Below are 27,659 nucleotides of genomic sequence, written 5' to 3'. Positions count from 1 at the left end.
GGCAGGGCCCTTTAGTTCTCAAACTGGTTCAAAACCATGGGGGGTCCTATTTTTTTTTTTCGTTTTCTTTCATGATCTTCCCCCCAATATCAGTCCAGGAAATAACAACAAGACCCAATCAGACACTCGGATTCAACATTTAATGAAAAGGGAAATTTTATTTACTTTTCCAAAATCTTAAAATTTGAGGTAAAATACTTTTACTTCCAAATTTTATACAAAATACAGAGCTATCACATACCCCTGGGAAAGAATATGTATATTATACATATATTTCTATATAACATTACATCATATATATAATATATATGCCAAAAAGTTATGTTTTGAAGACTTTATAGAAATTGGAACGTCTAAAGGCACTGCACAGATTAGCTAGTATACATTTATGTACAGAAACTCCCCCAATTTAGTCTAAAGAGCAGGGGGGGGGGGGGGGGGCACATGTTAAAATCGCCACCCCCAGCATCAATGCTGAATATCTAGAATAAGGTGGGGTGCATTATTAAAAATAATCCCTATAAAATGTCTAAAAGGAAAAAAAAATCCAACATCTTAATCAAATACAATGCTGGAATTTAAAAAAAAAAAAAAAAAAGCGGGACAACCAACCAAGTTTTAGGAGATTTCCATGAGCTTGTGTAGTTAATGTTGGTGCCTCAAGATGGCGCCATGACGAAAATAGATACCTTGAGGCTACTTGTATTCTGTACCGCAGGAGTGCAGCCATTTTTTTTTTTTTTTTAAAAAGGAATATGACCAAAAATGTAACCCCTTAAAAACTACTCACTAGCTCCCCCTACCAACAAAAAAGTAAGGTTTCTTAAAAATCATACAGGAACATATGTTCCATCATTGACCGAGACCTTTCGAGGGATGATGCAATGGAGCCATCTCACCGTGGTCTAGTAGCTAACTTTTCAGACATGATTCCATAACGTCCTTACAGCTCCTTACTTTAACCCCCCCACAATACCCAAAATAAAGACGCTCCACACTATTAAAAGTAAACGTGAAGAGGTCATAGCACATAAATTGAGAACTTAAAACGGGAAAAATCACCCAACATGTCAGATGACCACATTGGTGGCACCATCGGCTTGGACCTATAAACTAGAGGTCGGTAAAACGGATCGGGCATTCTACGGAGCCACCCAGAACCTGGTCCTGGAAATCGGTGGTGGTCCAAGCCAATAAGCTCCATTGATGTGATCTTCTGACAAGTATCTAGAGTAGATCCAAGATCCAGAACATTGGTTAATGCTTTGTACACGACTCCAGGCCACTTGGTTGATTGTCCATTTAGTGTTCATAGATACGACACACCGGTGTACATTACATCGCTCTTTCGCTTAAATATTTGGCACTTTAATAAACATGAAAAATTCTGGAAAAAATATATATATATATCTCCAACTCTGACTTTTAATAAGGGGTTATAGAGGACATTGTCCACCTGCGTTTCCGGAAACGGTTGCAATAGCAACTTCTTAACACTAGAGGGGGCTCTTTGTTCAATACAATGTTGATTTTGAGCTCAGAGTCTTTACATTTAAAAATCAAAAATGCAACCTGGCCCGCTATTGGCTGGTCCAGTGTCAGAGGTCCTGAGAAATCCCTGAAACGTGAGAAAATGTCATCGGGATGATGTGCAAATCCCACAGTGGAAAAGGCTATTCTTCTGAATCCCCCCAAAGTAAAAAGATAACTTAATGTTAATATCAAGTTAAACTAAAAAACACACAAAAACACACCGTATAATACAATAGCAAGCCTACATCGGTCATAAAAAGCAGCATCTAGATTAACCTGGCACTTGGGGTAGGGTTGGGGCAAATATTGTATGCAATTCCTTTTTCTACCTGTAGGAGGCAGCTATCTTGTGGTTAACCTTTAACTTTTCAAAAGAAAGTGGAAGCCACTTCCTAGCAGAAGGCATGAAGGGTTAATGTAATGGTTTTCCCCAGTTCCTGAGTTTAACCAGTCTCCTTGTAATGTTAATGAGCAACTTCATCCAATGAAAAAGATGAACCATTGCTCGTTATCGGGCTGTATTTTTTTTTAATTTTATTTTTAATCATTGAGACCATAACGCAGCAGTACCCCATAAACATTGGCAGGAGCGATAAAGTAGCCTGATATACAGTAAAACCTATGAGCTGAATGCCAGCCAATCAGCAATAGACCTTAAAGATTAGTCAATAGAGGGGGTTTCCCACTCACGACCCTATTAGCCGGAGCAGGGAGTAGCTATAAAGAGTATCTCTACCTGTGGAGGACTCAATACGAATTCATTACATTGATACTCCATTGATATATTAATTTAAATAGGAATGGTGTAATACTTAATTTCTCCTGTGGTGGCACTGCAGGGAAACTGAACACTTGCTGCACACATTAAAGCGATCACTGGGGATCTTCTAACAAAAATGTATTGTCCAAAGCGGACGTGCGCTGTATAAATTCGTGGAGTGAGCGGGTACAGATTAGAGACATGTAATGCTTAATGTCTAGGGTGACCGTGACGGCAATTTTTGGGAAAATGGTCATCTTAGAAGGGGGAATCAAGACTATGCTTAGAAAACAGGAAAAACAAAGAGACTACTTTGGAACTTTTCAGAATAATGATGCAGGACTTCTAAACAGAGAAAAGAACAGTCTGCAGGCAACGTACATGGAAGAAACATCGGGGCAAGGTGTCAACAGGACCGGTTAGACGGCATTTTTGGATGTGACATTGGGAACCGGCAATCACTTTTGGAGGAACGGAGCTCAACAAAAGGTTATAGAACGGCAGCACCCGGGGGAAGGTGTCCCATTCCTCTCCGCTGGTATGTTAATTGGACTATGTAACGAAAACAATTTTGGGTGCACATTCGAAAACTCAAATGAACCATAGGCCGCACCAAGTTTCATAAGTAGTAGCAAGACCATTACGGCAGATGTAATAGATCTTCTTGACGAGTAAAAACAATCCTCTATACTCTTCTATATTCCAGGAGAAGGGTCGAATGGGAGAACGGTCAAGCTCATGTCTACATACAAGGATTGGACGGGGGTCTACAGGTCAACCAATTGGGGGCAAAAACTAAGAGTCGAATCCTTTAAATGTGGCCGAAGTGCTTTGGAAGACAAGTGCTTTTTTTCATTCAGCCTGAAAGCGTAATCCATATCATTCGAGGGGAAAGCTATGGAGGCCGACCACAGGAGATGGTTCTCCAACAAGTGTCTACGGTGACGACACACTCAACCCCCGTTGTTGTAGACCACGTACCGGCTTGGTTGTGGCGGTCAGAACTACTTTCAATGGAGGCAGGGTTTCTAGTTTATTTTAATAAATTTTGCATTTCCTTGAGTCACCGAGTTTAACCCGAAGGGCAACGAGTAATTGAGGGACTAAAAGTCGGAGAACAAGATTGATGGGTTAACTTCGAAAAAAAAAAGAGACTGGTTGGGCCAAATTCAAGGCCATAATTGCCTTTCGGAGGTGTCAAATGTACAGGACTTTAAAACAAGTCTGGCCACAAAAGGAAAGTTTGTCCCTCGGGGCCTCTCTCACCCGTTACATTCCTGTTCTGGTCAAACTGAACAGCAATAATCCGGTACGCATGCAGCATCGGTGCAAAAAAAAAAAAAAATGGTGTCAACTTTTAAGGGCAAACCACCGTCAATTCTGCCTCTCGTCCTAAATCGTGGAGTTATTCGATACAGTATTTACCTAAATCCGGTCACCACCATTGGTGCTACCAATTGTTTCAGGCTGGAAAAGTGACCGTCGGGTCCTTCAATGGAACGACCAAGAGGAAGTCCCAAAAATGTTGCCACCATGATCACTACTTTATCTCCACCTCCAAAGACTTCCATGATCAGCTTTGTCCTTATTGACGGCCCCTTCTCTTTAAAGGGCCACGGCACGAAACGGACGTTCAGGCATTCCTGGTAATTAGGGGATTCAAGGAGGAAATCTCGGCAGACGTCTGTTTTTGAAAAATGAAGTCGAAAGGGAGCAGATGAGCGTTTTTGTTTTTATTTCCCTAAACTTCCTGCGTTCTCTCAAATTTGCTTCCTGTAGGTGACGAAAACCACAAGTTTCACATCCTGGTGTTTTTTTTACGTAAGGATTCAATATTTTCTTCTCCTGAGCGTTTGACCATATATATATATTTTTTTTAATTTTCTTTTATTATCATCCTCGTCCTAACCAGGTCATTCACCTTCTACAACTTCACCTACTTGAGCAGAAACCGTACTGCCGCTTTAAGCTTCACCGTGTAAAAAATAGAGACTTTCCGTGTATAAAAATAGCAATTCTCACCCATGACATCACAGGGGGGGGGGGGGAATCTATTATGAAGACAACTTCATTCGCTCCCACTCAAACTCGCGCAGTTCTGCAGCCTCTACAACGTATGTTGTAGTGTCAGGTTTTCCAACAAAATCGCCCACCCTCTTATTTTTAATTTTTAATTTTTTTTTTTACAAAAATTTGTTACAAGTGCGTAACCCTGAATACGTTGAAAGCCACCCGTATGCCAAACCTTTGGGGCAATTTATAGAACGCAACTCCGCGCGAAAACTTTTTTTAATGGGCGAGTGGAGTTTTCGCGATATCGTTCTCAAGCTAAAAAAATTTTTTTTAAAATTTGACTTGGTTGAACTATTCTGCCTGCTGGACGAAGACATCGAGCAGGATGTAAAGATGAAGCACCCCTTCCATATACAAGAGGTAATGTTATCCCTGAAACCTCACAAGCAAAAAAAAAAAAAAAGTATATATATATTTTTTTAGTAAAATCACCTGCAATGTAAAAGGAAGTCTGGGAATTAATGAAACAAAACCTTTAACCTCACCCCTTTCTGCAGCAATGCCACATAAATAGGATAATACATAAAAAAAAAATTAAAAAAAAATTGACATCTCATTCCAGTACTAGGAGTCGGCGGTGGCGGCGGCAGCTACGGCATTAGTTTCTACCGACAGGTCGGAGGACCGGTAGCCGTTTATGATGCAGCTGACTTTCCTGCACTCCCGATCCTCGACGATTTCCGCCTGCCGTTCCCCGTTCCAGAGACGCTTAAGGCGCAGTTTTGGTGGTAGAGAGTCCTCCTTCTTTTCTACCACCGGTGCTTCACTGGGAGAGTCTTTCGCCGCTTTTTCACCTGCCTCAGCCGGAGCTTCTGTACCCTCCTTAGGGTAGTTGAACCTGGCTGTAGCGGTGGAGAGCGGCGGCCAGGAAGGAGCTACCGGTTTGACAAAAGTATAGCCCGTCTTCTCCGTGTCCGGTTTTGGAGAAAGTGTTTCCGGTTCGTATTCGCTATCAGAATCTTCTCTCTCGGCACGGTCTGGGAAACGGAGCTCTTCGTCAGAAACGGGCTCGTCTTCATCAGACACCGGTTCGACTTTCACCGGCAGAAGGGTAAGTCGAGGAGGAACGGGGCGTTGGTCCTCGGAGCTCTGGGGACGCTCTTTATTCTTGCGTCCCATTGGAGGCGGCTGCAGCTTAATAGGGAAAGGTTGCGGTTCCTCAGGTGGGTAGGGACGGTGCGGTGGCGGCATCATGAAAGTAGGGAATCTTGGTAAAGTCCGTGGACTTAAGTGGTAGTTAAATACGGAGCAGGCCTGAGCCTGCAGGTAGTGTTTCATCTCTTCGGGGTTGAAGTTAAAGCAGCTGCCGCTTTGGAAAGCCGGGCTCAGTCCAGGTGAGGGACTGTAAGAAAAGATGGTTGGAGTCAGGGACAAGGCTGGTGAGATGGGGACGCTCATTAACCCTCCACGACCATGGAGGGGAGAGAGGGCAAAAGGACTGTGGGCATCTGGGTACATGCCAGGCATGGAGAAGACCGGCAGCATGAGATCAGATTTATGCTTTTGGAGGCTATGGTGACCGGTGCCAATAGTATTCCGAGAAGACATGTGGTCTGCGCTGCGGCGCCACTCCATGGAGTGGAGGTCTTCCGGCTCGGAGGGAATTGGTTTCCGCTCGTTGACCTCGTTTAGGGATTCCCGGCTGGATTGCGCAGAGGAGCTTCCAGTAAAATGATTCATGTGTCCATCTTCACTGGGGGAATCTAGAGAGGAGAAGTGGAAGTGGGACGAGGCTGTGGGGACCGGTGGTGCACTCTGAGGAACGCCACCTATGGAGGAAAAGATGGAGGAGAGGTCAAGCAGGACTTCAAAATGATGGACCAGGATAGTCAAAGAGCAAAAAGCAATGGATCCAATTCACACACCCCTTATGTTTCCCCAGGATCATGGTTAGTAGACAAGGTCTAGTAAAATAAATTATTAACCTCTTAGTGACCAGCCTATTTTAGGCCCTAACGACCAAGCAATTTATTTTTATTTTTTTAAAGAGGCTCTGTCACCACATTATAAGTGCCCTGTCTCCTATATAAGGAGATCGGCGCTATAATGTAGGTGACAGTAATGCTTTTTATTTTTAAAAAAACGATCTATTTTCACCACTTTATTAGCGTTTTTAGATTTATGCTAATGAGTTGCTTAATGCCCAACTGGGCGTATTTTTACTTTAGACCAAGTGGGCGTTGTACAGGGGAGTGTATGACGCTGACCAATCAGTGACCAATCAGCATCATGCACTTCTCTCCATTCATTTACTCAGCGCATAGGGATCCTGCTAGATCCTTATGTGCAGTCTTATACTTACACATTAACAATACTGAAGTGTTTAGACAGTGAATAGACATTCCATGGGATGTCTATTCACAATCTCTGCACTTCGTTACCGTGTCTGTGGTAGTTACAGCAGAGGAAGCGTGATCTCGTCATAACCTGTCATTTACAGCGTAAGATCACGCTTCCTCTGCTGTAACTACCACAGACACAGTAACGAAGTGCAGAGATTGTGAATAGACATCCCGTGGAATGTCTATTCACTGTCTAAACATTTCAGTATCGTTAATGTGTAAGTATAAGTTACCTTTATTCTACGGGGCGGTACGAGAACGATACCTCATATGTGTATTTTCTTTTAGGTTTTACGGCTTTTGCAGAATAAAATCTTTTAAAACTAAAATGTATTTTTGCATCGTCGCTTTCCAGGAGACGTAATTTGTTTTATTTTTCTGTCAATGTAATTATACGAGGGCTTGTTTTATGCGGGACGAGGCGTAGTTTTGATTGGTTCTGTTTTGGGGTACATGGGACATATTGATTAACTTTTATTACAAATTTTTTTGGGGGGGGGGGGCAATGGAAAATATCAATTTAGTCTTTTATTTATTTTTTTTAACGCCATTCATCATGCGGTTTAAATGACGTGAACTTTATTATTTGGGTCATTGCGGTCGCGGCGATATCACATTTGTAAATTTTTTACACATTTACTGTCATCTTTTTTATTTAACATTACTTAATTTTTCAGTCCCAATAAAGGACTTCACTGTGCGATCTTTAGATCGCAGATCTGCTTTGATACACTTAGATTTACATTGACAGGCAGTTTAAGCATACCTTCTCCTCTGTCATGCAAGGTGAATGACTGAGAAAACCAAGCTTAAAATGCCCTTCCCCCTCCCCTAGATCACCAGTCAGCAGTTTTGAGACCTTAATACTGCTGACAGGTTCCCTTTAAGAGCTCTATGCTACAAGGATATGGTGCCCGGAGGCTGCAATAGTGACAGATTGGATCTTTTTTTTGCACCATCACGGGGTAACTGTGGAAGGACAAGTCTGGTCAAGTCATCTTCTCCTTTGTGCAAAAGTTCCTATGTTCTAGAAGAAGCACTTATAACATACAGGACATGGACAAGAAATCCGGGACATGTCCCTACACTGCTCCACAGCCTGGACGGGGGGCATAGGAAGAAGAAGTCGGAGCCTGGTCTGTCCCTGAAAACTATTTGACATAGTCACAAAGACATCTCATGAAGACAAACCCTTCCAAAATTAATGGCATCATGTCGATCAGGGTCCGCCTTCTCCAACCCCCCCCCCGTGATCAGCTGCGATCGCCGAGGGAAGCAGCTTCTGACCGGCCACGTAATGCATGGACGGGCCCAGACAGCCATAGCGGCTCTCGGTTCTGGTTCACAGAGGGGGAGGAGGTCCCCCGCTACGCTTTAACAGGACACCGGGCGTCTTCATGAGACTATTCCTTGAACGTTTCAATGGTCAGGCTGTTTTGCAAAGTTCATTGAAAACGTGAGTCCTTGTTATAATGTGCAGTCGCCTTTAAGCCGAAATACCAAAGTGTGAACTCGCCCTTAGAGATGTTTTTTTTGTCCACACAGATCAGTTTTCTGACATCTTATTCAAAGCCGTCTCAGGTTTTCCAACTTGCCGGAGGCCAAAGCTCGACTATCGCGGTCGCTGCCATTTCATTATTTTCTATGAGAGGGGTGGGGGGGGGGGGGGGTAACAAACTTTAATAAAAAATTAGATTCCTCCCCCCAAGAGCAGCTGGTGCAAAGAGCAGAATTGAAACCGGAATTTTTCGCTCCTTACTAAAGGTTGTGTTTCCTGCTAGTTCTGCCCCAGGCAGGAAAAGAAAACCCACAACAACAAAAAAAAAACATTATTTTTTTTTTTTTTAAATGTGGGTGGAGCTCCAATATGAGGATCGGTGAGGTCTGCCGCCTCATCAGGATTATATACAGTTCACCACTCGCTGATCCAAAAACATCCATCAAAACCCAAACCACCGACGCCTCATCTATTCACACTACTTAGAATTAGTTCGAAGGGAAATTCCATTGTACTTCACGGAATTACAAAAAGAGAAGTGTCAAGTCCACGGCTAGCGGCAAACTAACAAGGAACATGGTATTTGATCTGTGTAGCAAGACGACGATTGCACAATGAATATGTAAAGGGTAACTAAACATTTGGCAAGCTCCTGGCGTGTCATAGTGACGTGTCAGAAGTTTGGATTGGTGGGGGTTCCAGAACCGAGACCCCCACCGATTGCTAAAAACGAAGAGACAGAAGCGCCTGGGTGAGTGCTGCGCCGCTTCGTTTCTGGTCGGCTTAAATGGAGCCACACTAAAAACACCCAGACACCAGCTTAAGTTCTCGTAGCTCTTCTTACCATTGGGCCGGAGATTGATGAACGGGTAGTTGGGCATGACCAGCTTGTTGAAGTTAAACTTGTAGGTGAACCTCTTTCCCTTGGTTTTATGCAGGATCCTTTTGTTGTAGTAATATCTGTAAGAGAATAAAAAAAAATTAGTAATCCAGAAAAAACAAAAAAACAAACAAAAAACGTCACTTCTTTATAAGAGGCCACCACGTGATCCGGTCTAAACACCTTCTGTTGAAATATTTTAATCAAAAGTATGAACGCCGGTCAGAAGCTTCAAAAGGGGTTGTCCAGAATGAGAAAAACATGGAGGCTTCCTGCCAAAAAACAACCGCCAGCCAATGGGTTGAGTCTATTGGAGCTGCAATAACAGACACGACCTGCGCACAGGTGTGGCGCTGTATAAGGAAAGCATGGATTTTGTTCCAATACCGGACGACCGTTTTAGTGGTTCCCCCGTTTCAGTACCAAACCAATGAAACAAAAAAAAAATAAATTCTAAATTTTTTTGATTTAAAAAAAAGAAATAAAAATTCTGTAAGAAGCCATGCCTATGGTTGTCAGAGGCGCAATCTAGATAGACTCATCACTTATAAACTCTGCCAACCCCAAGACAAAGTCCACACGCCCTGTGTGCGTACAGCAGATACCAGGACGGGCCGGCCTGCGCTGTAAAGAAGAGCGAGCGGAAGCGGCTTGTCTGCAGGGACACGGGATGCTATCAGCAGAAAACATGTGTGATTAGAAGAGCCGGCGGCGGCTCCGACAATAAGCACTCTGCACACAACTAAATCCGGTTTACAGCCAGGAGACGGGGGAGCTGCTGGGGGCAAACAAACTTGGAGGCAGAAGTTTGGATAAAATTAGACAGAAGCTACATGAGGAACTGTAAAGGTGCCCGTATACATTAGATGAAAGTCGTCCGCACCTGCCGAGGGAGACCGGCTGACTGTGTGTAGGGATGCGCAGACTATTTCACGGCATCCGAGTGGCACTTAATAGTTTTCACGGCCCCATTCACTTTAGCGGGTGAATCGTGTCTGAAAACTGACCCGACTCTCCGATCCGCGGAAAGAGACGACATGTCCCGTCTTTCCACGGATCACTGATGGGACCCGGCCGGTACACCGCTGTCGTGTTCATTAGGCGTAATGGTATCGGTTGTAGAGATCCGTCGCAAAACGGAGGTCATGAGAGTTCATGTCTCCGTTAGACCGATACTATTATAGTTTAAGGGTGAGGGATGCCAATCTATTAACAGATCTGTCAACCATAGACTATATTGGCTTCCGCTTAAAGAGGCTCTGTCACCACATTATATAAGTGCCATATCTTGTACATGATGTGATCGGCGCTGTAATGTAGATAACAGTGGTCTATCTTGTACATGATGTGATCGGCACTGTAATGTAGATAACAGTGGTCCTAGTAATAAAGAGGCTGTCACCACATTATAAGTGGCCTGTATTGTACATGATGTGATCGGCGCTGTATTGTAGATTACAGCAGTGGTTTTTATTTAGAAAACCGATAATTTTTGACGGAGTTATGACCTATATTAGATTTATGCTAATGAGTTTCTCAATGGACAACTGGGCGTGTTTTATTTTTTGACCAAGTGGGCGTTGTACAGAGGAGTGTGTGACGCTGACCAATCAGCATCATACACTTCTCTCCATTCATGTACAAAGCACACATACACAAACACGAACGTTACTGCAGTGTCCTGAAAGTGAATATACATATTTACAGCAAGGCAAGCGTAATCCCGCGAGATTACGCTGTAAACTGTCATTTAAAACGAGATTACGCTTGCCTTGCTGTAAATATCACACAGACGCTACAGGAGTGTCAGGATTCTGAATACACATCACGTCCTGGCTGGAGGTAATGTATATTCATTGTCAGGACACTGCAGTAACGTTACTGTGTGTTCATGTGGCTGCACATAGCGATATAGCTAGATAACTATGTGCTGTGTAAATGATTGGGGAGAAGTGTGTGACGCTGATTGGTCACTGATTGGTCAGGGTCATACACTTCTCTCCACAACGCCCTCATGGTCAAAAAGTAAAACACGCCCAGTTGTCCATTAAGAAACTCATTAGCATAAAGCTGATATAGGTCATAACTCCGTCAAAAATGATCGTTTTTCTAAATAAAAAAAAAACACTGCAGTAATCTACATTACAGCGCCGATCACATGTACAATATAGGCCACTTATAATGTGGTGACAGCCTCTTTAAGGGACACTTCGAAAAGCCCACAAGGTATCAGTAAACGCGCTGCCTTTGATGTATGCCATACATTGGCAGACGTCAACCATAGGCTACCATGTTAAAAACCGTATACCATGGTTTTTTTTTATACGGAATGGAATAGCGTCGTCTACTAGGCTACTCCATTCTTTTTTTTTTTTTTTAAAACAAAAAAACAAAAAAAAAACGTATACTGATGTATACCAGCCCGACGGGCCTAAAGGACAATTTTGGCCTCCGTTGGGCTAATAGAGTCCTATGGATACGTTTACCTAATCTTACGCGACGTACAGTCCTTTACAGCATCGGTACTGGTTCCTTGAGCAATTCCGATAATGACCCCACATTAGGGAACTGCTGCTAATACAATTTACTTCGAGAATGAAATTCCTGTAATCCAGTAAAGAATTAGGCCTTTTTTACTGTCCGAAAATACAGATCCGTAGTCATCCGCATATTTGGCACGATGTCCGCAAACACATCTATAGTGCGTCCATATTTACAAATCAGAACCTCTTGAAAAAGTCAAATAAACGCTCAGGCGTCATTTACTTTAAGACCCTGCCGCCACATGGCAACGCTTCCGCAACTTTGCACGCACCCATCGGCTTCTAGGGGCGATGCCGTGACGCAATTGCGGACTAGACTAGGACATGTTCAGTATTTTGCAGATCATTCCTACGGCCCGGACACACATCCGTAAATACATGGCAAGGCGTCTGGCCAACCAGCACACCGCTTCTCCCCTGTCCAACCAGCACACCGCTTCTCCCCTGTCCAACCAGCACACCGCTTCTCCCGTCTTCAACCAGCACACCGCTTCTCCCGTCTTCAACCAGCACACCACTTCTCCCGTCTTCAACCAGCACACCACTTCTCCCGTCTTCAACCAGCACACCACTTCTCCCGTCTTCAACCAGCACACCACTTCTCCCGTCTTCAACCAGCACACCACTTCTCCCGTCTTCAACCAGCACACCACTTCTCCCGTCTTCAACCAGCACACCACTTCTCCCGTCTTCAACCAGCACACCACTTCTCCCGTCTTCAACCAGCACACCACTTCTCCCGTCTTCAACCAGCACACCACTTCTCCCCCATCCCTGCCCAGCAGCACAGTGTGATCATATAGTACACAGCTTCCATTCCCGACTGTGTATTCAACTGGTGATATCTCCGGTTGTGTCACGGCTAGAACTGCGAACCTGGTGTCTTATGAAAGATTAGAATCTCCTCTTCCATATGCCACCAGAACCGCTTTTTTAGGTGGTCCACAGCCAGAGATATGGCAATTTGAAGTAATCCCCCTTCCCTCCAGCCTCTCACACTGTGTGAAGCAGCTTCATGCTGATTGGACAGTGTCAGAGGCTGTGAGGAGGCTCCACCCCCGGAGAATCACTGCTGTTACCTCCCACTTGTCTAGTATAGCCTCATTTGCATATTTAGAAAAAAAGCTCATAACTTCTAAGATAATACATTTTGGGACACAATTTTCACTAGAAATATCAGTATGACAGTGGCTATTAGATTAGCCAGGAGATTGGGCATTACTAAACTAGTGACAGAGCCTCTGTAAAGGAATCTTCCGATATCCACGTCGATTCAATGTAGCTAAATGGTCTTTATTTTACCACAACCAAATTGAAAGTACTAGCGCTTTTAATTCTGCATGTCCCAGACCGCCTGGAAGACGTAAATAGTGCGAACTTTCCCGCAACGTGAAGCTGTCGCAATCTATGAGAACCTGAACACATGTAAAAGCAAAAACAAAACCAAAGACAATCACAGATGATCTTCAGTTTTATGGCCCTTGAAATAGCAGGAAGTTACAGAAAGCAAAACAGCTTCTCACTTCCCGTTAGGACAAGGTGGATGTATGGAGCAAGAAAACACAGAAGATAAGAAGGTTACAGGAAGCAGAGCACCGACTACTACACCGCCTGACGTAGCAGAGCTGATCCTGTACTAGACGGATACTGTGGAATCAGACAGCAGCCGGGACTGGCCTACCCATCCCCCACAGACAGGACGGTGGGAGGCGATGCATCAGGAGTTATAATAAGAACATGTATTTGGATGTTCTACATTAGTCGTGACTCCAAAGCATCAAAACAACTATTTTGTACCCATGCCCAGTGGTGGGGGTGGCACGGAGGAGAACACAGGTATTACCAAAGAACGCAATATAATCCACGGCTGCCAAGTCTACATTTTAATGTCAACCTAAGCTGGGTAACAACCGATGCGCTGCCACAGGGATTTCCACCCAGCTTTCCAAGAATGGCAAATACAGGAGAACGGTAAGCCCGCCGGCCGGGCTCCCACGTAGCGCAAACGCTACGGAATGTTCACAACGGAATTCTGTGCGGAAGTTCCGCAGCATTGACAGTAGCAGCAAAGTGGATGCGATTCAGAAAATCTGGTCTTCTGGGTGATGTTTCACCCCATGTGACTGCTGCAACCAATCACAGGCTGCAGCGTCGCATGGGCTGAAGCATCACCCAGGGAGGCCGGACCGGACTGCGATGGAGAGACACGTTGCCATAACGACCTACACAAGTACGAGCATTTTTTTTTTACCGCTGCTCTCTACGGTGGAAATTCCGTCCAAAAAGATGCACCACAATGTGGTGCGGTTTTCGGACGGAATGTACTGCGGATTGCAGGTCGGATACGTTGCGTGTTTGTTACGCAGCGTACCCGTCCCATGGGAACCCGGTCTAAGCGTGCAGATGGACCGGGGTTATCCTAATAGTACAGCCCCTTTAACCCCTTCCCACCGCAGCCATTCCTCAAGGGTTCGCCCCTCTCTAACGGCTTAGATGCCGCAGTTGCTATTGACCGCAGCATCTAAGAGGTTAAACGCCTGGGCTCCCGCTCATTACATTGAAGCGCCGGCACCTGCGTTGTATGGTGCTGGCTCAGCTTCTTCCCCTACCCGACTGACGCAAGTATACGTTGGGTAGGGGGTTAAATAGAAATGTACATTTACTATTCTGTAGGAGAAGCCGCGCCCGGCGTCATTATACGGAGTGACTAATAGCTCGTCGTGTTATTCCTGTAACCACAGCCGTCGAGGAATGCCTTTGGTTCCATCCAGCAAAACAAGGGAGGGGGAGAGAATTTAAAAAAATCTAAATGTTTGGTCAGAGAAACTGTTTGATTGCTTCTCTCATCTCCATAAAGACTGGTAAAGCAATTAAGGCACCCAAAGACAGCGGCCGTACCGTGCGGTAATACCGCATGCCGTTACATCACTGCTTGCCGCAGCTTTGCAGTGAGTTTTCAGGCTGCGTGGCTTGTATAGGCGAAGCACATGGCCACTACGTGCATGGGCACCCTAAAGGTAGCTGTTGGCTGATCAATCTGTTGGATAACCAACATCCTTACTAAGTTTGATTTCTAAAGGTCCTTTTACACAGCCCGATGCGATCAACGAGATCGCCGATCAACGAGATCGCCGATCAACGAGATCGCCGATCAACGAGATCGCCGATCAACGAGATCGCCGATCAACGAGATCGCCGATCAACGAGATCGCCGATCAACGAGATCGCCGATCAACGAGATCGCCGATCAACGAGATCGCCGATCAACGAGATCGCCGATCAACGAGATCGCCGATCGTTTGCCCTTCACAAAAGAGCAAAGATCAGTTATGTATGGGGACGAGTGATCGTTACTACAATCGCTCGTTGCCGAGCATTTCAATCATGGCGGCAGCACGTCTCCATATACACAGGGAGATGTGCTGCCGACAACGATAACTTATTGCTGCATAAACTATACGATCAGCCGACAAGCGAGCGTTCACCCGATCAATGACCCGTGTAATAGGGCCTTAAATGCTGCGGATTGGCTGGGAGAGATCACGTGATATGGTATGTTAGCTTACCTGAGTGCCCGGCTCAGCTTGTCATAGTTCATCTGAGGTTTACATTTCCTCCGGCCCCACAGCCGGGCCACTTCATCCGGATCCTTGATGACAAACTCTCCGTATTCTCCCTGCTGCCAGGCGATGACATGACGGTACTCCTCCTTCTGCAGCAGCTCCAAGATGAAGTGCCATAGCTGGATCTGCCGGGAGCCAGGGCTGGACTCTGTCTTGTACGCCCAGTCCGGGAAGTGATAACCTGCAGATTGTTAAAGAAATCAAATAAATGATAGAAAAAAAAAAAAAAAAAAAAAAAGGGACAAGTGATCGCAAAAGAAAAAGATCAGACAAAAACAATGGAAAAACTAAAAAGAAACAAAAAAAAAACAAAAAAAAAAAAACACATTTAAGCAGAAGACGTACACAAAAATAGAGAAGAGCAGAGAAGGATTAGATTTGCCAGCATTAGACGGAAGCACGAAACACAAACCTACACGGCGGGTTCTAGAGAGCACAACAACAGCAGGAACAGTCGTGACGAGCGCGAGAAACACAGTCCGGCTTATCCAAAGATAATCATACAATATACAAGTCAACGGTGGAATATAAAAAAAAAACAACAAAAAGGAAACATCAAATCGGGGTGAGCAGAGGGGTTTATGACACAGGGAAGTGCGAGAAACTTTAAGCGCTTGTTAATTAAAATAATTCTCATTAGCGACTCTTTAAAGGGTTGTCCTAAAATCTATAAACAGGGTAGGTGATAAATGTCTGGTTGCTGGGGGTGCCACCGATCACTAAGGCCGCCCATTCCTCCTCACTGCACGTTCGCGGTAAGGAGTCGGGAAAGGAGCGGCGGTTGAGCATTCACCCTCATACTCCTCACGTATGGGCAGTCCCAAATTAAAAGGTTATCCGCTCACCACAGTATAGCTGATAACATGATCGCGGGTGCGACCGCTGGGACCCCCACTGAGCACGAGAACGTGGGTCCCCGTTCCTCCCAGTGGAGCGGCAGGTCAAGCATACGCCCACCTGCTCCATTCAATGTCTATGAGACTGCCGGAGATCGCCATACTCTGCCGAAGAGAATGAATGGAGCGGTAGCGCGCGCACACGACCTGCCGCTCCATTCAGTTGGAGGCACGGGACCACCGTTATGATCGATGGGGTCACCGTGGTCGTACCCCCAATGATCAGCATGTTGTGACCTATCCTGTGGTTAGGGGGGGATGAACACTTAATCTTCAGAAAACCCCTTTCATGGAGAACCTCAATTCAACATCGCAAAGTGGGAAATTGTGCGCCATTTCTGACAAATTTTGCGCTATTTATGACAATTCAAAAATGCTCCAAATCGACCCTTAAATTTGGAGCCAATCCCCCCCAACTATCTCCTTCACTGGTGTAATACAGTAAACGTGGACCGCAGCCACTAAGCTCTGGGAAGTATCCAACGCCGCTCCATGTCCGTTATCGGCAGCCGTTATAAAAACTACAACTCCCAGCATTCCCTGGCAGTTGCAGTAAGTACTTGATGACAGGAGAGGGTTATACCAGTAATCACATGACATAAGATCGCCATTTGATCAATTACCTATATATAATCCACACCGTATACATGAAACTACAGCTTAGAGCGAATCTCAACCCAAAAATCAAAACGCAACCATAGTCATCAGTGTTTGTTCCTTCAATAAGTAATAGATTTTCTTCCAGTATTATCCCATTTTGTGTCTGATTTCTTCTGTCTCCTGTAGCGGAGTCCAGGAAGAAGCAGTAGCCATTTCTAGGAACGCTGGAGCTTTCATTTAGTCACAGAGTCACCCAGGATTCATTGAAATGCACAGTCCCTGCTTTCCACTCATGTAAAACACATTATGAATCTCTACAAGCAGCCCTGATCGGTGTGGTAATTGCCCATCTTCGGTGGAGTATCTACTTTATGATGTTGGCAGAAGTCTTACCTCCCCCTCCTTTTGGCTTTTCTCCAATACTGCAACCGGTTTTCATCCTCGATCTTCCTGCTGACTGCATAAGACAAGAGATTAAAACAAGACTCAATATTGTCCCAGCAAACACAACTGTAGAGATAACAAGCATTTCCAGGATGAGCTACTAAAACCGGACCATAATGCACTGCAAACGTGGAGCGGACCAAATCCGGGCTGTAATTGTTTTGAGACCACCGTAAGACAGGATTCAAAGGTCTGTGCCCCCCCCCCCGATCTCCTTTCAGCCGCCTGACGGAGGCCTCGTTCACATAATACAGGGGAGGTATGAAGAGAACGGTCACTTGTCATGTCTGCTGTTATGGGATCACCCCTTTAAGAACAAAATACTGCCATAAATACAGAACATGGGGGTCCACATTAGGGCTGGGCAATTATGACCTAAAGCAAACACACAATTAATTGTACATGTGACATCAATGATGATTATTGAACTATTTAGGTCACACCCGTTTTTGCATACTGTATATAATAACCCCGACAGTGCCCCCCCCCACACAGTATAACACCCCCATAACTGTGCCCCCACAGTATAATGCCCCATAACTGCCCCCACAGTATAACACCCCCCCATAGTGCTCTCCACAGTATAATGCCCCATAACTGCCCCCACACAGTATAATGCCCCATAACTGCCCCCACACAGTATAATGCCCCATAACTGCCCCCACAGAGTATAATGCCCCATAACTGCCCCCACAGAGTATAATGCCCCATAACTGCCCCCACACAGTATAATGCCCCATAACTGCCCCCACACAGTATAATGCCCCATAACTGCCCCCACACAGTATAATGCCCCATAACTGCCCCCACACAGTATAATGCCCCCATAACTGCCCCCACACAGTATAATGCCCCCATAACTGCCCCCACACAGTATAATGCCCCATAACTGCCCCCACACAGTATAATGCCCCATAACTGCCCCCACACAGTATAATGCCCCATAACTGCCCCCACACAGTATAATGCCCCCATAACTGCCCCCACACAGTATAATGCCCCCATAACTGCCCCCACACAGTATAATGCCCCATAACTGCCCCCACACAGTATAATGCCCCATAACTGCCCCCACACAGTATAATGCCCCCATAACTGCCCCCACACAGTATAATGCCCCATAACTGCCCCCACACAGTATAATGCCCCCACACAGTATAATGCCCCATAACTGCCCCCACAGAGTATAATGCCCCATAACTGCCCCCACAAAGTATAATGCCCCATAACTGCCCCCACAGAGTATAATGCCCCATAACTGCCCCCACAGAGTATAATGCCCCATAACTGCCCCCGTACAGTATAATGCCCCCATAACTGCCCCCACACAGTATAATGCCCCATAACTGCCCCCACACAGTATAATGCCCCATAACTGCCCCCACAGAGTACAATGCCCTCATAACTGCCCCCACAGAGTATAATGCCCCCATAGCTGCCCCCACACAGTATAATGCCCCCACACAGTATAATGCCCCATAACTGCCCCCACAGAGTATAATGCCCCATAACTGCCCCCACAAAGTATAATGCCCCATAACTGCCCCCACAGAGTATAATGCCCCATAACTGCCCCCACAGAGTATAATGCCCCATAACTGCCCCCGTACAGTATAATGCCCCCATAACTGCCCCCACACAGTATAATGCCCCATAACTGCCCCCACACAGTATAATGCCCCATAACTGCCCCCACAGAGTACAATGCCCTCATAACTGCCCCCACAGAGTATAATGCCCCCATAGCTGCCCCCACACAGTATAATGCCCCATAACTGCCCCACACAGTATAATGCCACCATAACTGCCCCCACACAGTATAATGCCCCATAACTGCCCCACACAGTATAATGCCACCATAGCTGCCCCCACACAGTATAATGCCCCATAACTGCCCCCGCACAGTATAATGCCCCATAACTGCCCCCACACAGTATAATGCCCCCATAACTGCCCCCACACAGTATAATGCCACCATAGCTGCCCCCACACAGTATAATGCCACCATAGCTGCCCCCACACAGTATAATGCCCCCATAACTGCCCCCACACAGTATAATGCCCCCATAACTGCCCCCACACAGTATAATGCCCCCATAACTGCCCCCACACAGTATAATGCCCCCATAACTGCCCCCACACAGTATAATGCCCCCATAACTGCCCCCACACAGTATAATGCCCCATAACTGCCCCCACACAGTATAATGCCCCCATAACTGCCCCCACACAGTATAATGCCCCCATAACTGCCCCCACACAGTATAATGCCCCCATAACTGCCCCACTATAAAACCAGAACACGGCCATAGAACAGACGGAAATAGGGACGTATAAAAATACAGCTATGGGAATGGCCCCGTTGATTAAACTTTGTATTCGGGACTTTTTCAATAAAAAACGAACACAGGTCCTGATGGACTTGTGTGAACGAGGCCTAAATCACGAGACGCGAGATGCGAATGAGACTCCCTTTTCAATAATAGACATGGAAAAGTATTTTTAATATAAAAACCTTAAAGTGGCACACGTCATGGCGTTACCCTAAACGGTTCATAAAGCTGACAATGTGAAGTCTGTATGTTGAGCCCCGATGCGAGAAGCCGAGCTGTACTTTACCAGCTGCGGCGCGGCACTGAAGTCTGCTCACAGGTGAGCGCTCGCTACAATGATCAGTGTGTGACCCCTTTGTCTCACAAACAAAAAGGAAACTAACGGCTTACGCATTTCCTTCCTTGCGGTCAAAGCTGCCAAAAGCATTGTACCGTCCACCCTCGCAACCCCACTCTGTGGTGACAAACACACAGGGTGTCACATCCAGCCGTGATCTCACAGCAGAGACGCTGATCTGGTAGAAGAGCGACCCCGGCACGTGGAGCAGAGAGAGGAAAAACCTGACTGATCCAATCACACCGAGAACCCGCTGAGCGCCCTTATATCCATTTCTGTGCCCTGCGTTCCATGGTCGCGGCCGCGGATACCGGCCCGCCATGGTCGATCGGATTGATCCACAGGCGAAGTGTTAATTCATTATCCCATTTATAAACGCAAAGCCGAATATTTCCTTCTAAAGGAGTTGTCCAGGCATAAGAAATTGATGGCCGATCCTCTGACAACTGGGTGTTACCGTTACCTTTGTCAAAGGGGTGTGTCCCTACAGTCTGGAATGATGAACACCGATTGGCAGACTGTGTAGGGACATTCACCCCCTACTGGCAAGAACCAGTTAGCAATTCTCAGATTTCTAGGAGGAATAAGAGAGGAACGACAACGTAGAGTTAAGAAAACATGCTCCAGAATGGTTAGTTCATGGGGAATACAATTATTTACTAAAACAGACATGTCAGGAGAGGGGACAGGTCGTCTTTAAAACAAAACCAGAGAACAAACAGGGGAGCACTCCACAACTAATAGTCTTAGACTCGTCACATTTGCCTCGGAGACCGGCCCCCCAATCCCTCATATTTGACAGGAGGAATATCACAGAATACAGCGCCATTCTTCCTTTTAAAACAGATCACACAATGAAACCCGACAATCAATGGGGTCTGTTGGGCATCGATTCCAGCACTCATTTATTTTTCCGGCTCCTGTGACTAAATAGAAATAAACTGGAATGGACGATGCAGATGTGAACCCCTCTGAATTCTTAAAGGGTCACTAAATATACAAACTTCTGACACGTCAGAAGAGTTGATCGGTGGGGGGGTCTGAGCACGGAGACCCCCACGATTGCTAAAACGAAGCGGGAGGAGCGCAGTGCCGCTTCGTTTCTGATCGGCTATACTCGGAAAGTCGGCATAATGGTGTACGGCCCCAGACTATCGATAGAGTCCGTGCACCGCTACAGCGGCTTTTCTCAGCCGATCAGAAACCAAGCGGCTCAGCGCTCACCCCATCTCTTCTGCCGCGTCGTTTTAGCGATCGTGGGGGTCTCAGTGCTCAGACCCCCCCACCGATCAAAACTTGTGACATGTCAGAAGATTGTTGAAAGTTTAGTTACACTTTAAGGCCCCATCAGACGGAGTAATTATCATATGAACTTTCTTATAAAAGTTTGATAAGATAATCAGCGTGCAATGATCGAACGATAAATCGGTGGGTTTCTGTGGATCGACCACATCTAGCGGAGCGAAATATCTTTGGTCACCGCCACATCCCCTCGTCTAAGCACAAATCTTCCAGTTGTTCGCAGTTCAAAGATGGCGCGGGCGAAAGAGCGACGATCGTAGCAATGACTGAACTGCGGAAATCCTTAGCGATCGCCGTCACATGTAATACACCGTCTTTTTGAATGCAAGCCGCTCGCTAAATAATCGCTCGTTCATGAAAGAATATCTGACCGTCACCTTTTATACCGGCCAATGATCGGGTCATATGAACGCTCGCTCCCGATCATGGTCCGGTGTAAACAGCGCAACGATCTGCCGATGAAACGCTCCTTCATCGGCTGTTTACATTTTTTTTGCATTATACCGCGTGCGGGCCGGTATGCGGCATTATACTGCGCGGGGGCAGTGTCAGGGGCAGATTCGGGATAAGCATTAACCCAATGGTGTAGCATGCAAAAAGGGGTTTGGCCTATATAATCGTTCATTAATCGTAATGGAGGTCACGTGTTCAATCGTGATTTTGATCATAATCGCCTTATGCTGAAGCCATTGGTCAGTGTGGTCACATGACATTACCGGGGCCTAGTTTTAAGTAATTGCAAAGAAATTGTGCGTTTTTTTTTTCTTATTAAACACAGGATGACAAATACGAGAGACACAAATAGAAGAATAACGCCGATCTTCGGGTCGCGGTCACCAAGATTAATGTACAAACACGTGTGCAGAAACGGTGAGGGCCTTTAAAGATCAGCGCAGAGGGGAAGGTGCCAAATGCCAGGACCATCAGCCAGAGCAAACACAGGGCCGATGAAGGAGGTGCCAACACATTTAACCCTGGTGGGCAGAAAACAGACCCCGATTCTGGGCATCCATTCACCTCACGAGAAACATCTAAAAGCCAAAACGGCAGCAGTCGCATTCTAGGAGGATCAGCCGAGAACGGAGCCGGGAAACAAGATAAAGAAACGGATAAAAACAAAGATATTCTACCTGATGCCAAAAAAGCACCGGTCTTCAAGGGCCTATCCACACGAACGTCCGTCAAAAAAACGGCCGTCACACGGACGCATGTAATTCAGTGGGGCCATTCACGCGGTCGTACGTCCTATTTTTCATCCGTTTTCCCGAATCCCTCGATAGACTCAAGTCTATGGAGATCCGTAAAAACGGGACCCCCTCGGATGTGTGAATAAGCCCTGAGTCATTCACAGGATTGACCACTCCGCTCTCAGGTTTCCTTACGCCGCGGTCCCGTGTAGGCAGATGAGCCGTTACCCCCTTCTTTGGTTGTGGCTGCGCCCGTGAGGTCGATGTTTGAAAAGACTTCCGGCTTTGTGGGTCTATTAAGAAAACCATAACCCTTTAACCTAAAGCTCAGTGGGCAGCGGCATCACGTGCAGCCCCTATATACCTATGGGCACTAAACCACCAATGACAAGTCCAATTCGCAGCAAGTGACGGGTAGATCCCCCCCCCAAATCATTGAAGGCAAATACAACGCGGACGCCCCAGTTCAGACTCCTTTCGGCAGTACCGGAGGATCGCACAGGAAAGATCCAGGTAGTCCTAGAATTAGGTCAGTAGTTCTATCAGACGCGGAAGGAAATTGTGAAGACCAGGTGGAAGGATTAGGTGACGTGATAAACGCTGAGGCGTGTCCCTTTAAAAACTTTTCAGCATGGAGGAAATGGATGTAGGTTGTCATCCAGCGGCACGCATCCTCCGGTGTCACCGCTGCTCAGGATTTCTAGCTCTCCAGTGCATTCCCCGGTGAATCTCACACATCTTCTGCACCGCCGCTGCGTCGTGGCTCGTCATACGTTATTACTCACAAGGACTCCACCAAGACTATAAAGAGCACCTCTACCCCCCACATCAACTCAACTCCAGCATTTGTTAACAGGCCGGCCTCCTGGGAAGACCTTTCATCCCAGGAGACCGCTGCAGCCAATCACAGGCTGTCGCGGCGTTCACATGGGATGTAGCTTCATCCCAGGAGGCCGGCCCTCTGACGTCCTCCTGGGATGATGTTTCATCCCATGTGACCGCCACGACAGCCTGTGATTGGCTGCAGCCATCAGATGGGATGAAACATTCTCTCAGGTGGCCATGCTGGAGGGAGGAACACAACACAGACTTCTGGGTAAGATTTATTTTTTCCCTTAGTTCCGTATTTTGGCGGAGGAATAGCTCCGAACCTGCCGAAAAAAAACAAAAAACACGTGACAACTTCTATTTCTTGCGGGATTTACCTTCCTATTGAATTCAATGGAGAAAACCTGCAGCAAATACACAAATACAACGGACAAGCTGCGGAATTAAATTCTGCACCGCAGGTCAATTTCTGAGCGGTTTTTCCCGCTCACTATTTTCGCAGCGTGTGGAGGAGATTTGTTTGATCGCATCCACTTTGCTGCCTATTTTCCACAACGGATTACGGAAAAAACGCACAAGTATTTTTCTATTGAGAAGACAGCGCCACCAGGAGGCATACTGATGGATTACAGTCGGATCTGCACTGTACACAGGCAAAGCAGTCGGAGAACGCGTGTAAATGTGTCGGTCTTCACTGCAGCTCTGGGATTCCATTCCATAATTCGGAATGAACAGTAGTAACCAGGTCAATGCCAAAAATGAATCCTTTTTTCCTTATTAAATCTGATGGCTCGGACCATCGCACTGCGGCTACAACCTACGACGGCTCCAACAACAGACAAGGAACATGAATCCTTCCCGGGATGAGCAGTATGGTAATAACCCGCGGTCTAGACATGTTACTTACATGAGGGAGGAGGAGGAACAAAGAACAAGGCAGATAAACCAGTCGTCATGCTCGACTCTGCGGCTGGACGGATAGTTAGCATTATAATTGAGGAAACACCACATGATGCAGACGCTGCGGGGCACAAGTCACGCTCTTCAAACAAAAAAACAACACTGGTTAATAGGGGCTGCTGTCCTACAGCTGGAAAACGCAGCAGCGTTCCTCTGTATCCATTTCTGGTTCTCAAGCTGTGGTGGAACTACAACTCCCAGCATACACCTGGAGTACGCTGCCCTAGAACAAGCCAAACCAGCTATGATGACAGGTCGTAATAACACTCACAGGAGGAAGACGGTCGGATAGGATTTCCCCGCACTGGTAGACGTAACAGATGTAAATAGAGCCCGAGCGGCCGCCACAGAGCCCGAGCCTCCGCCACAGAGCCCCGAGCCGCCGCCACAGAGCCCCGAGCCGCCGCCACAGAGCCCCGAGCCGCCGCCACAGAGCCCCGAGCCGCCGCCACAGAGCCCCGAGCCGCCGCCACAGAGCCCCGAGCCGCCGCCACAGAGCCCCGAGCCGCCGCCAGAGCCCCGAGCCGCCGCCACAGAGCCCCGAGCCGCCGCCACAGAGCCCCGAGCCGCCGCCACAGAGCCCCGAGCCGCCGCCACAGAGCCCCGAGCCGCCGCCACAGAGCCCCGAGCCGCCGCCACAGAGCCCCGAGCCGCCGCCACAGAGCCCCGAGCCGCCGCCACAGAGCCCCGAGCCGCCGCCACAGAGCCCCGAGCCGCCGCCACAGAGCCCCGAGCCGCCACCACAGAGCCCGAGCAGCCGCCACAGGCTACATGCACACGTTGAAGCGGAAAACACGCAGCTAATACGCAGGGGAAAAAAAAGCACCTAATTGTGCGTTTTTCACATTTTGATGAGTTTTTGGCGCATTTTCACGCTGCAGATTTTGGCGCGATTTTCCTCAGCACTAGTCCAGATACAATTTGCATGCGGAAACGCAAGATAAATATTAACGCTGCAGACTTTAAAATCTGCAGCGCAGGTCGATGTGCAGAAAAATACCGCAGTGTGGACATGAAATTTCCCAGAAGGTCTTACGCTGCTGCGTTGCCGCACGCAAATCTGCGCAGAAAAGCCGCACGTAATACTAATCACGTGCATTGATCCCCACGTGGCGTATGTTCAGTTTTTTGCAGGCAAAAAATTCTGCCTCAAAATTCTGTTTGGAATTTGGAGACAGATTTTGCTCTGTCTGCACGCCGTTTGCCGCGGTTTTTTGCTCACACCCTTTGAGCGCCACGGGCAAAAACGCCGCAAAATACGCTTTCTCTGCCTCCCATTGATGTCAATGGGAGGTCAGAGACGTAAACACCTGAAGATAGGGCATGTAGCTTTTGACACCGAGACGATTTTTCCACTCGCGGGCAAAAAATTCCTCCCATTGAAATCAATTGGTGTCTTTGGGAAAGCTGGGTGACAACCACAATGCCCATCATTTCAGATCTGGTGGGTTATCCATTTAAAGGGGTATTCCCAGAATGGATAATCACCACCTGGTCACAGGATAGGTGATAATTATCGATCGCTGGGATCACCATTGATCGGGAGAGCGATGGGTCCCGTACCCCTCCGAGCATCGTTCAGCTCCTCTTCCCTACGAGGGGGTGCAGTGAAGAGGAACAGGGGGTTCGGGAGTCAGGTTCTCGCCATCGGTGGAGGTCTCGGCGATCAGACAATCCCTTTTCCTGTGGATTGGTGATAGTCGTCCCCTCTGGAAATCCCCCTTTAATAGTGTTTGCCGGGCTCCTGACGGGCACAGTTTCAATAGTAATGCATCCCCTGGAAAAGGTGTCATTCAGGAGTGTGGGAAAGCTGGGTGACGACCTCTACCAGTGCTGTAATGATCAGGTCACTTCTATTGATGCCCGTGAACACCTTGTGGACCATCAGGATACTAAATTCTGCATTTATTCAACCCAGCTTTCCCAGGCACCTGATAGGCAAGTCTGCCTAGTCACACAAGAACTGTACTACACTGCTGACTGACTAGACAGTCAGGAGTGGACAGAACCGCCATCAAGCGAGCTCAGAAATCGCGGTGCGACACTATACCCGCGGCCGTCCACAGCCTGCGCATCATCACCGCTAATCGCTTAATATCGGATTATAAAACGTTCCGATATAGTTTGCATATCAATTCCTTACCACGGTCAAGATCCCTGCTTGCTGTCAGTGAATGTGCAACCTTCTTGATTCCATTAGAATCAAACACTTCTCCCCAGTCAAAGACAATCGTCAGAACAGCAGAAATCTCTGGTCAGTTTGTTACATTGTATCAGTACAGGGAAAATGCACTCAGTCCAAACTGGATACAATTGTTGCAAACTCTGAACTCTGAACAGTTTCGGGCTCCAGACAGACGCATCGGATTTGAAATCTGCGCCAAATCCGATAACACTTTGCGTTCTTACGCATGTGAAACGGTTTTCCGCAAAACTCGTTATACGCAAATTTTCCGAGCGTCAGAATAAAAACCGCCCCGGAAATAAGTCACGGAAAAACCTTGCGAAGATATCAGAGTCAGTCTAGGATTTCGGCCAGCGGATCCGCAAATCAATACGACGCGTGTGAACACAGCCTTACGTTTGTACGTTTTCAGCTACTGGATGTAAACAGTTTCTGCAAACTGACAGCAAGCAGAGATATTGGATACATGGAAACAAAGTAGATCAGAAAGCTGCGGTAATGATCGGTGATACGCAGCCGTCGCAATTACAGGACGACAGACGGCTAAAGACGTCCGTTAATCAGACGCGGTTACATAACGCGACGCCACGAAACCTGGCGACATTTTTCATCAATCGCAAGAGGGCGTCCAGTCATGTGACAAGGGATTCTTCAAGGGATTTATTGTACAACCGAGACAAAAACCATCCAAATTGTCGTAATTTCCTAGGTAGAAAAGTCGCACAAAAGCGTAACCAGCCAAACGCAACGTAACGCGACACAAATACGTAAACGGCGGTGGCAGCCGTGTGTACAGGACGGAAAGACTAACCTGACCCCACAATTACAGGAGACAGGCAGCGGCGGCTACAGGACCTTCCCGCTGCTGCATGCTGGGAGTTGTAGTTCTACATAGAGATTAACCATTTATGGCCCAGGTGCCAAATCAGAATCCTGGAAGGGGTTAATGAAGCCGCACAACGCGAGGATCCGTGCGCTGAGGAGTCAGGGCCGTGCGAGAGTCCGGGATAACAACAAGGGCCCGGAAGAAACCATAGACGACCGGTAACGGACCCCGTCTTAGGGAAAGTTAACGTATTCGGAGCAAAGAAGAGAGAACGGAGACACTCACCAGTGGCAGCCGCTCAGTCACAGCTCCGCCGCTTCTTCTCCTGCCTCCTCCGCTTCCAGTCTCCTCATACAGCGAGCAGGAAGTGCCAGCCGCCTTATTAATCCCACTTCCGGTTTACGCTTCCTCCCCTCCCTGCACGGGTGGCTACGTGAGACGTCGAAGCGTGGTTCCGCAACGTCAGCACTAAACTCCGCCCAATCTGCCAGACGCTTAGTCCATTCCTT

General features: G+C 47.0%; 1 protein-coding gene across 1 annotated transcript; it reads right to left on the bottom strand.

Moving 5' to 3' along the window:
* Positions 1-209: 209 nt before the first annotated feature.
* On the bottom strand, positions 210-27,659 carry ETV3 (ETS variant transcription factor 3). Its single transcript, XM_075844592.1, has 5 exons — positions 27,436-27,659; positions 17,142-17,205; positions 15,196-15,433; positions 9,051-9,166; positions 210-6,135 (listed from the first exon to the last, which is right to left on the bottom strand). Exons 2-5 carry the CDS (start codon positions 17,185-17,187, stop codon positions 4,931-4,933), a joined length of 1,605 nt encoding a protein of 534 aa, XP_075700707.1. The 5' UTR covers positions 17,188-17,205; positions 27,436-27,659; the 3' UTR covers positions 210-4,930.

The sequence above is a fragment of the Rhinoderma darwinii genome, chromosome 12 (genome assembly GCF_050947455.1).
Source record: "Rhinoderma darwinii isolate aRhiDar2 chromosome 12, aRhiDar2.hap1, whole genome shotgun sequence".
In the NCBI taxonomy this organism is placed as follows: domain Eukaryota; kingdom Metazoa; phylum Chordata; class Amphibia; order Anura; family Rhinodermatidae; genus Rhinoderma; species Rhinoderma darwinii.
Note: the sequence above shows the minus strand (reverse complement) of the source record. Positions and strands in the feature narration are given on the sequence as shown.